The 10,457-nt window shown below is 48.3% G+C and overlaps 1 protein-coding gene across 1 annotated transcript in view; it reads left to right on the top strand.

The window, feature by feature from the left end:
* The first annotated feature begins 6,280 nt into the window (after positions 1-6,280).
* The window catches only part of GRAMD2A (GRAM domain containing 2A), a 76,229-nt gene continuing 72,052 nt past the window's right edge, over positions 6,281-10,457 (top strand). The window contains exon 1 of the mRNA XM_060755569.2: positions 6,281-6,529. Within this exon, the coding sequence (XP_060611552.2) occupies positions 6,315-6,529 (215 nt within the window). The 5' untranslated portion in view covers positions 6,281-6,314. The remainder of the gene's footprint in view (positions 6,530-10,457) is intronic.

The raw sequence follows: 10,457 nt of genomic DNA, 5'->3' as shown, positions 1-10,457 counted from the left end.
ATATAATACGTTACTATTATATATTACTATATAATACAAATTAAATAAAGTTGGAAGGGACAGTCAAGAAGTAACGAGAGAAGGAGGGAAAGGGGGGATGGAAAGAAGGAAAGAAAGAAAAGGTAGAGAAGCAAGGAAGGAGAGAAGGAAATTAAAAAAGTGAAAGGAAAAGTACAGGGAGGGAAGGATGTAACCAAAGAGCAAAGAAAGGGAGGAAAGAAACAGATAGAGATGGAAGAAAGAAGAAGATAAATAGGAAGGGAAAGAAAAAAAGAAAAGGAAGGAGAGAAAGAGGGAGGGAAGTTTGGCCACAGCAATGCTTGGCGGGTTCAGCTAGTAATAATAATAATAATAATAATAATACTCACAAATAGAACTTTGAAAAAGGAGATGGAAGGCCTGATTCTTACATCCCAATTAGAACCAATGCCATCAAAGCCAGAATTTAAAAGTCGACAGTTTCCAGATGTAGACTGCAAGGAAGCAGACGAAACGATGGATCACGTATTCAACTGTTGCAGGAAGATTGCACAGACAGACTATAAGCAGAGGCATAACACCGTAGCTCAGACAATCTACTGGAACTTATGCCACAAATACCATCTGCCTGTGACAACAAACTGGTGAGATCACAAGCCTGAAAAAGTTACACAGAATAAACATGTCAAACTTCTCTGAGGCTTCCAAATTCAGACTGACAAGACTTTTGGAGCACAATACTCCTGACTTCACAAGGTATAGATCGTTGATGTTGCAATCTCAGGCGACTGCAGGATTAAAGAGAAGCAACTGGAAAAGCTCACACAATACAAGGATTTAAAGATCAAACTACAAAGACCTGGCACAAGCCAGTCAAGGTGGTCCTAGTGGTGCAGTGTCTAAAGACCTTGGTCTGCACTTAAAAACAATTGGTGCTGACAAAATTACCATCTGTCAGCTGTAAAAGCCCTCCCTCCCCTTTACTTGGATCTGCACACATTATTCGCTGGTACATCACACAGTCCTAGACACTTGGGAAGTGTCCGATTTGTGATCCAATACAAAAGCCAGCATAGTGATCTTGTCTGCTGTGTACTAATCTTGTGTAATAATAATAATAGTAATAGTAATAATAGTAATACAACTACTTTATACCCCACCTCATCTCCTCGAAGGGACACGGGACAGCTCACAAAACAGCAAACATTTACATAAACAATGTATGTATAAAAGCAACATCCATCTACATAGAACAACATCTATATAAATAAAAATGTAATGTTCAGTTCTTGTGGGTTTTTTCGGGCTATATGGCCATGTTCTAGAGGCATTTCTCCTGACGTTTCGCCTGCACTCGCCCTGGTCATTCCACGGATATATAAACCCCCCTTTTCCCAGTTCCAGCAGACCTCACCTCTGAGGATGCTTGCCATAGATGCAGGCGAAACGTCAGGAGAAATGCCTCTAGAACATGGCCATATAGCCCGAAAAAACCCACAAGAACGGAGTGATTCCAGCCATGAAAGCCTTCCACAATACAATGTAATGTTCGTTTGTGGGATTAACATAACTCAAAAACCACTGGACGAATTGCTGCCAAATTTGGCCACAAGACACCTACTATCCCAAGGAGCGACCATCACTCAATAATTTTGATTTTGTCATCTGGGAGTTGTAGTTGCTGGGATTTATAGTTCACCTACAATCAAAGAGCATTCTGAACTCCACCAATGATGGAATTGAACCAAACGTGGCACATAGGACTCCCATGACCAACAGAAAACACTAGAAGGGTTTGGTGGGTACTGACCTTGAGTTTGGGAGTTGTAGTTCACCTATATCCAGAGAGCACTGTGGACTTAAACAATGATGGATCTGGAGCAAACTTGGCACAAATATTCCATATGCCCAAATATGAACACAGATGGAGTTTGGGGGAACTAGACCTTGACATTTTGCAGTTGTAGTTACTGAGATTTATAGTTCACCTACAATCTAAGAGCATTCTGAACCTCACAAACAACAGAATTGGGGCAAATTTCCCACACTGAACCCCCATGACCAACAGAAAATATGTAAGGCCATCCATTCCAACTCTCTTCACCAGGGCAAGAAAATGTAATCAAAGCCCTCCTGACAAAGAGCCATCCAGCCATAGATATAGAAAGATATGATTCACACACGCACATAGATATAGTATCATAGATTTAAAAGGGACCCTTAAAGAAGGACAGTGATATGTTGCATGTTCCAGATTAGCAAACCATACACTCTCCACATCAACACTGACAAAGAAACAGCAAGAAATACTGTTTAGGCACAAGCATAAAGACATTACATATATTAGAAACCAACACTTTCTAATTACTTTATTTTCCAGATCACCACATTGGGCCACAGCAACGCCTGGCAGGGGAGGCTAGTACTATTATCAGATAGCATGGTGGAGCGAGCGCCTTGTGATGAGTCTTTGGCAGTGATCTTCAAGTCCATGGAAGTTTTCGTGTTGGTACTTCTTGATGTGCCCACTAGAGGGGGAGCTTTCTTCAGAATTTATGTAGGACGGAGAAATTGAAGGAACACAAGGCCTTATCAAGTTCATTGGAATTTCAGTGACAAATGCACTGGTTGGCATGTATTTCCAAAAAGTATCAATGGTCAGTTTTGGAATACAGTAGTCGGATGTTTTGGTATTAGTAACTGTACTTACTTACCTAGGTGACCCTTTGTAATCCGAGGATGATGGTCCTCCAAGATCAGTGTCCTGGCGGTGGGTCCGTAGGTGACTGTGGAGCCCTATTCTTGACCTGGATCTTCTCCCGCAGTGAGGGCATTGGTTTCCAGGTGGAAGGTGGTCCCGGTCGGGGTTGGCTTGACGCGCCTTCCTCTTGGTACATTTCTCTCTCACCCTCCATTCGTGCCTCTTCTACAGCACTGCTGGTGACAGCTGACCTCCAGCTGAAGCGCTCAAGGGCCAGGGCTTCCCAGTTCTCAGTGTCAATGCAAGAATTTTTAAGGTTGGCTTTGAGCCTGTCTTTCAATATCTTTTCCTGTCCCACAACATTCCATTTTCCGTTCTTGAGTTCGGAGTAGAGCAACTGCTTTGGGAGACGGTGGTCGGGCATCTGGACAACATGGCCGGTCTAGCGGAGGTGATGGCAGAGGACCCTCACTTCAATGCTGGTGGTCTTTGCGTCTTCCAAAATGCTGACATTTGTCCACTTGGCTTCCCAAGAGATTTGCAGGATTTTCCGGAGGCAGCGCTGATGGAATCGTTCCAGACGTTGCATGTGATGTCTGTAGACAGTCCACGTCTCGCAGGCGTATAGCAGGGTTGGGAGGACAATAGATTTATAAACAAGCACCTTGGTCTCCCTACGGATATCCTGGTCCTCAAACAGTCTCTGCTTCTTTTGGAAAAATGCTGCACTCGCAGAGCTCAGAAAGTGTTGAATTTCAGTGTCAATGTCGACTTTTGTGGAGAGGTGGCTGCCAAGGGAGCAGAAATGGTCCACATTTTCTAATGTTCCACCATTAAGCTGTATTTCTGGCGTTGGAGAGGGATTGGGAGCACTTTGATTTTCTCGATATTTAATGACAGGCCGAGCTTCTTGTATGCTTCTGCAAAGGTGTTTAGAATGGCTTGTAGATCTTCTGAATGCACACAATCTGACAGCAATATTGATTGCAGGATTCTGGATTTTATGGTCCAAAACAGCAAATTTTCCCATCCCTGCTGTGTTATAAGGACCTCTGGCATGAGGTATGTATATGTATTGGCCGGTGACTGTTGGAAGAGCAATTTGGTTTTCTCGATGTTCAATGACAGGCTGAGCTTCTCGTATGCTTCTGTTAAGGTGTTTAGAGTGGTTTCTAGGTCTTCTGAATGCGCACAGATGACGCCATCGGCATATTGGAGTTCTATAACAGATGTTGTGACCTTGGTTTTGACTTTCAGTCTGCTGAGGTTAAACAGCTTGCCATCTGTCCGATAGATGATTTCCACTCCATCAACAAGGTGAAGTATCATAGTGATGAAGACGGAGAATAAAGTTGGGGCAATAACACATCCCTGTTTGACACCTGATTCCACCTTAAATGGGTCTATATACACACATACTATTCAGCTGAGGCCAGGCTAACAATCTTCTGATTTACAAGTGATGTGTAACCTACATTTATTTCTGTCACAGGGTAAATTTGGGGGCCAATCATGGACACTTGGAGCAAGCCTCCTCTGAACCAATCTCCCCAATACAACAGTATGATGATAGGTTTGCCTGAAACTACTTGAAGGCATGCATCAGCAATCCATATATTACCAAACACCTTTTGCAGCCACATATTTTGGTGCTGTTTCAATACCTGGGTGTGTTGTTGCCCGGTTTGTGCCAAAGGGGGCACAGCAGAGTTTTCACTGTGATCGCTTGTCTTGTTGCCCAAGACGCTGGGTGTTTGTTTCTGTTGCAGGCCTGGAATTAAATAACATAATGATAGGTTGCAGGGCCGGGAATCTCTCCGCCCCAGCACTGCCCTCGTGCAAGTGCAAAGATGAGATCGTATCAGCTCTTACTTGTAAAATTGGCCACGGAAAAGAAGGGGGCAATGTACTGTGGGTATGTTTGCCAATGTCAGATATGGATATAGCTATGGGGGGAGCTCAAAATGAGGGTTCTTCCCCCAAACAAGAATCCTTGATGGTGCCAGCTTTTCAAAGTAGCAACAAGGGACCCCTGAAATTCATGAAGCACAACACTGACAATCAAGAAGCAGCTATTTATTTATCGTGTCAGAAGCAAGCCAAACAGTTGTATTGCATTTTTAACAAAAAAACAAACAAAACACAAAGTTTGCAAGCTTGGTAGTTGATTAAATATCCTTTGACCAGTATCTGGCCAGTTGGAGTGCCTCTGGTGTTGCCGCAAGGAGGTCCTCCATTGTGCATGTGGCAGGGCTCAGGGTGCATTGCAGCAGGTGGTCTGTGGTTTGCTCTTCTCTACACTCACATGTCGTGGACTCAACTTGGTGACCCATTTCTTAAGGTTGGCTCTGCATCTCGTGGTGCCAGAGCGCAGTCTGTTCAGCGCCTTCCAAGTCGCCCAGTCTTCTGTGTGCCCAGGGGGTGTCTCTCATTTGATTGATTGAGGTTCTGGGTTTGAGCCTGCCACTTTTGGACTCTCGCTTGCTGGGGTGCTCCAGCGAGTGTCTCTGTAGATCTTAGAAAACTATGTCTTGATTTAAGGCATTGACGTGCTGGCTGATACCTAAAAAGGGATGAGCTGGAGATGTCATTGCCTTGGTCCTTTCACTATTGGCTGCTACTTCCCGGCGGATGTCAGGTGGTGCAATACCGGCTAGACAGTGTAATTTCTCCAGTGGTGTAGGGCACAGGCACCCCGTCACGATGCAGCATGTCTCATTAAGAGCCACATCCACTGTTTTAGCGTGGTGAGATGTGTTCCACACTGGGCATGCGTACTCAGCAGCAGAGTAGCATAGCGCAAGGGCAGATGTCTTCACTGTGTCTGGTTGTGATCCCCAGGTTGTACCAGTCAGCTTTCGTATGATATTGTTTCTAGCACCCACTTTTTTGCTTGATGTTCAGGCAGTGCTTCTTGCAGGTCAGAGAATGGTTGAGAGTGACTCCCAGGTATTTGGGTGTGCTGCAATGCTCCAGTGGGGTTCCTTCCTTCCCAGGTAATAATCCTCAGAGCTCGGGATGCTTGTCTGTTCTTGAGGTGAAAAGCACATGTCTGTGTTTTAGATGGATTAGGGATCAGCTGGTTTTTCCTGTAATGGGCAGTAAGGGCACCCTTACTAAGCCCCTTTCTACGCCGCCATATAAAATCCGGATTATATGGCAGTTTAGACTCATATAATCCGGTTCAAAGCTGATAATGTGGATTATACGGAAGAATTTTAATTAATTTTAATATGGAAGAATAGTTCCAGTTTTACTGTCTAATGAAAGGGCTGCAACACTTGGCTGAGTTTGAACCCCTCCTGGGAGGAAAAAGGGGAGCGGCGCCTTTAAGAGACGAGGCGCATCTTTTCCTTAGCGCTCCCTCAACGCGTTCTCCCGACAATCCCGAAAGGGCGTGGCTTGGGAAGGATGGTGTTCGAGCGAGCCAATGGGAACGCGCGGATGGGACCCCGTGGGCGTGGCTTCGGCGTCTCCGGCTGGCGATAGGCTGCCGAGTGGGCGGGGCTTGTGCCGGCCGATGGCGAGCTCCAGGGCGGGAGGGAGGGGGCCAGGAGGCGGCGGCGGCGGCGAGGCGGGCAGGTATGCGGGTGACCTCATCATCCTCCATCCCCGTGTCGCGGCGTACGTGGGAATGCGCGGCGGGGACGCGGGAGCGGGGCAGGAGGCGCTGGGGCTCGGGCGGCGGGCGGGAGGGAGGCTGTCGTGCTGCTGCCCGGAGGCCCCCGAGCGGGAGGGCGCGCTCCTCATCCCTCCGGGCCCGCCGGGCAGGTCCCTCGCCGCCGCCGCCGCCACCGGAGCCTTGGCCCAGGCCGTCGTCGGGAACCTCCTGGGCGGGAGGCGAGGCCGGTAAGGAAGCCCCGGGCCCACCCGAAAGGACGCCCGGCCCAGCACCCTCAGAGCCCTCCCGGCAGATGGCCAGGCAGCTTCCGAATCCTAAAATCCTAGGAAGGGAACTCCCAAAGCCATCCATTCTCCTGCCAGTCAGGAAGGCACCATCAAAGCCCTCCCAACAGATGGCCAACCAATTTCTGAATCCTAAAATCCTAGGAAGCGAACTCCCAAAGCCATCCATTCCCCAGCCAGTCAGGAAGGCACCATCAAAGCTCTCTCGACAGATGGCCAACCAATTTCCGAATCCTAAAATCCTAGGAAGGGAACTCCAAAGACCCTCCATTCTTCTGCCAGGCTGAAAGGCACCCTCAAAGCACCCCCGATAGATGGCCATCCAGATTCTAAATCATACGCTGCCAGGCAGGAAGGCACCCTCCAAGCCCTCCCGGCAGATGGCCAGACAGCTTCCGAATCCTAAAATCCTAGGAAGCGCACTCCCAAAGCCATCCATTCCCCTGCCAGTCAGGAAGGCACCAACAAAGCTCTCTCGACAGATGGCCATCCAGTTTCTGAATCATAGAATTCCAAGATGGGATCCCCAAAGGGCATCCAGCCCAACCCCCTTCTGCCAGGCAGGAAGGCACCCTCAAAGCCCCCCCGACAGATGGCCATCCAGATTCTAAATCATGCTCTGTCAGTCAGGAAGGCACCCTCAAAGCCCTCCCAACAGATGGCAATCCAGTTTCTGAATCATAGAATTCCAAGAAGGGATCCCCAATGGGCATCTGCCCAGCAGGCAGGAAGGTACCATCAAAGCCCTCATGACAGATGGCCATCCAGTTTCTGGTTCATGGAATCCTAGGAAGGGCACTCCAAAGACCGCCCACTCTCTTGTCAGGCTGAAAGGCACCCTCAAAGCCCCCCCGACAGATGGCCAGACAGTTTCTGAATCATAGAATTCCAAGAAGGGAACTCCAAGAAGGGATCCTCAAAGGCCATCTGCCAGCCAGGCAGGAAGGTACCATCAAAGCCCTCCTGACAGATGGCCATCTATTCCTGAATCATGGAGTTCTAGGAAGGGAACTCCAAAAACCCTAGGAAGGAACCCTTATAGGCCATCCAGTCTTCTGCCAGGCTGAGAGACCCCATCAAAGTCCTCCCAGGCCAACCAGTTTCTGAATCATCCTCTGCCAGGCTGAAAATCACCCTTGAAGCCCTCCCGGCAGATGGCCAGCCAGTTTCTGAATCCTAAAATCCTAGAAAGGGACTCCCAAGCTATCCATTCTCCTGCCAGTCAGGAAGGTACCATCAAAGTCCTCCCAACAGATGGCCAACCAGTTTCTGAATCATAGAATTCCAAGACGGGATCCCCAAAGGGCATCCAGCCCAACCCCCTTCTGCCAGGCAGGAAGGCACCCTCAAAGCACCCCCGAGAGATGGCCATCCAGATTCTAAATCATGCTCTGCCAGGCAAGAAGGCACCCTCAAAGCCCTCCCAGCAGATGGCAATCCAGTTTCTGAATCATAGAATTCCAAGAAGGGATCCCCAACGGGCATCTGCCCAGCAGGCAGGCAGGTACCATCAAAGCCCTCCTGACAGATGACCATTTATTCCTGAATCATGAAATTCTAGGAAAGGAACTTCCAAAGACCACGTAGCCTCTGCCAGGCTGAAAGGCACCCTCAAAGCACCCCCAATAGATGGCCATCCAGATTCTAAAGCATGTTCTGCCAGGCAGGAAGGCACCCTCCAAGCCCTCCCGGCAGATGGTCATCCTAAAATCCTAGGAAGGGACTCCCAAAGCCATCCATTCTCCTGCCAGTCAGGAAGGCACCCACAAAGTACTCTCGACACATGGCCATCCAGTTTCTGAATCGTGGAATCCTAGGAAGGGAACTCCAAAGGCCATCCAGTCTTCTGCCAGGCTGAGAGACCCCATCAAAGTCCTCCCAACAGATAGCCAACCGGTTTCTGAATCATGCTGTGCCAGGCTGAAAAGCACCCTCGAAACCCTCCCGGCAGATGGCCAGCCAGTTTCTGGATCATAGAATTCCAATAAGGGATACCTAAAGGGATCTGCTAGACAGGAAGGTACCATCAAAGCCCTCCTGACAGAAGGCCATCTATTTCAGAATCATGGAATTCTAGGAAGGGAACTTCCAAAGGCCATCCAGTCTTCTACCAGGCTGAAAGGCACCATCAAAGCCCTCTCGACAGATGGCTAGCCAGTTTCTGAATCATAGAATTCCAAGAAAGGATCCCCAACGGGCATCTGCCCAGCAGGTAGGCAGGCACCATCAAAGCCCTCCTGACAGATGACCATCTATTCCTGAATCATGGAATTCTAGGAAGGGAACTTCCAAAGGCCATCTAGCCTCTGCCAGGCTGAAAGGCACCTTCAAAGCACCCCTGATAGATGGCCATGCAGATTCTTAATCATGCTATGCCAGGCAGGAAGGCACCCTCCAAGCCCTCCCGGCAGATGGTCAGCCTAAAATCCTAGGAAGGGACTCCCAAAACCATCCATTCTCCTGCCAGTGAGGAAGGCACCCTCCAGGCCTTCCTGGCAGATGGCCAGCCAGTTTCTGGATCATAGAATTCCAAGAAGGGATACCCAAAGGGCATCTGCTAGGCAGGAAGGTACCATCAAAGCCCTCCTGACAGATGGCCATCAATTTCAGAATCATGGAATTCTAGGAAGGGAACTTCCAAAGGCCATCCAGTCTTCTACCAGGCTGAAAGGCACCATCAAAGCCCTCTCGACAGATGGCCAGACAGTTTCTGAATCATAGAATTCCAAGAAGGGATCCCCAACGGGCATCTCCCAGGCAGGCAGGGAGGTACCATCAAAGCCCTCCTGACAGATGGCCATCTATTCCTGAATCATGGAATTCTAGGAAGGGAACTCCAAAGACCATCTAGCCTCTGCCGAGCTGAAAGGCACCCTCAAAGCACCCCAATAGATGGCCATCCAGATTCTAAATCATGCTCTGCCAGGCAGGAAGGCACCATCAAAGCCCTCCCAGCAAATAGCCATCCTGTTTCTGAATCCTAAAATCCTAGGAAGGGAACTCCAAAGACCATCCAGTCTACTGCCAGGCTGAAAGGCACCCTCAAAGCCCTCCTGACAGATGGCCATCCAGATTCTAAATCATGGTCTGCCAAGTGGGAAGGCACCCTCAAAGCCTTCCCAACAGATGGAGTCCAAAACACCTGGAGGGAGGGCCCAAGTTGGCCCAGGCCTGCTTTATCCTCAGCTTTACGATAGGAGGTGTCCTTTGATCAGTGAGTAGAGACCCTTTCATTCAGGTGGGACCCTAAGTTCTCCGACGTGATCAACTGTGAATCGTGCATATGGTATTTCCTGCGCCATATGTGCCAATTCCCAGGTGACCACTCGGAGAACACATGGTTACAGGTAAGCAACCCATACGACTCTATCGACTTCCAGAGAAGAGACTTAGGATGAGTGGCTGCTGTCCGCCATTGCCGTTTTGATTGACTTGCTTTGATTGATTGCATTTTGATTGACTTGCTTTGGAACCAAGTTCAGTTTTGCTTTGCTGTTTTAATTTATTTAATTGTGCTTCCAATATTGTCCTTTCGAAGTTAATCCCGTTGTGAGCCGCTTCAGAGTTCGGGTTCGGATGGAAAATCAGGATTTCTGTAACGGAAATAGATAAAGAGGGTTGATAAAACGAAGCAGATCTGGGTGCGGAGATCAAAGAGCCATCTGGGGCTGCCCCGGATTCTCTGAAAGGGAATATGATAAAAATATAACTTCATGATAAGATGAATGATAATAAGGATAAGGGGACTTGTTTGCTACCGGTGTTTATCAGTGGAACTCTCTTCTTCATGATAAGATTAATGATAAGGGGACTTGTTTGATACCATTGTTTATCAGTGGAACTCTCTGCCTCATGATAAGATTAATATAAG

Source organism: Anolis sagrei, chromosome 9 (assembly GCF_037176765.1).
Source record: "Anolis sagrei isolate rAnoSag1 chromosome 9, rAnoSag1.mat, whole genome shotgun sequence".
Classification (NCBI taxonomy): Eukaryota; Metazoa; Chordata; class Lepidosauria; order Squamata; family Dactyloidae; genus Anolis; species Anolis sagrei.
Note: the sequence above shows the minus strand (reverse complement) of the source record. Positions and strands in the feature narration are given on the sequence as shown.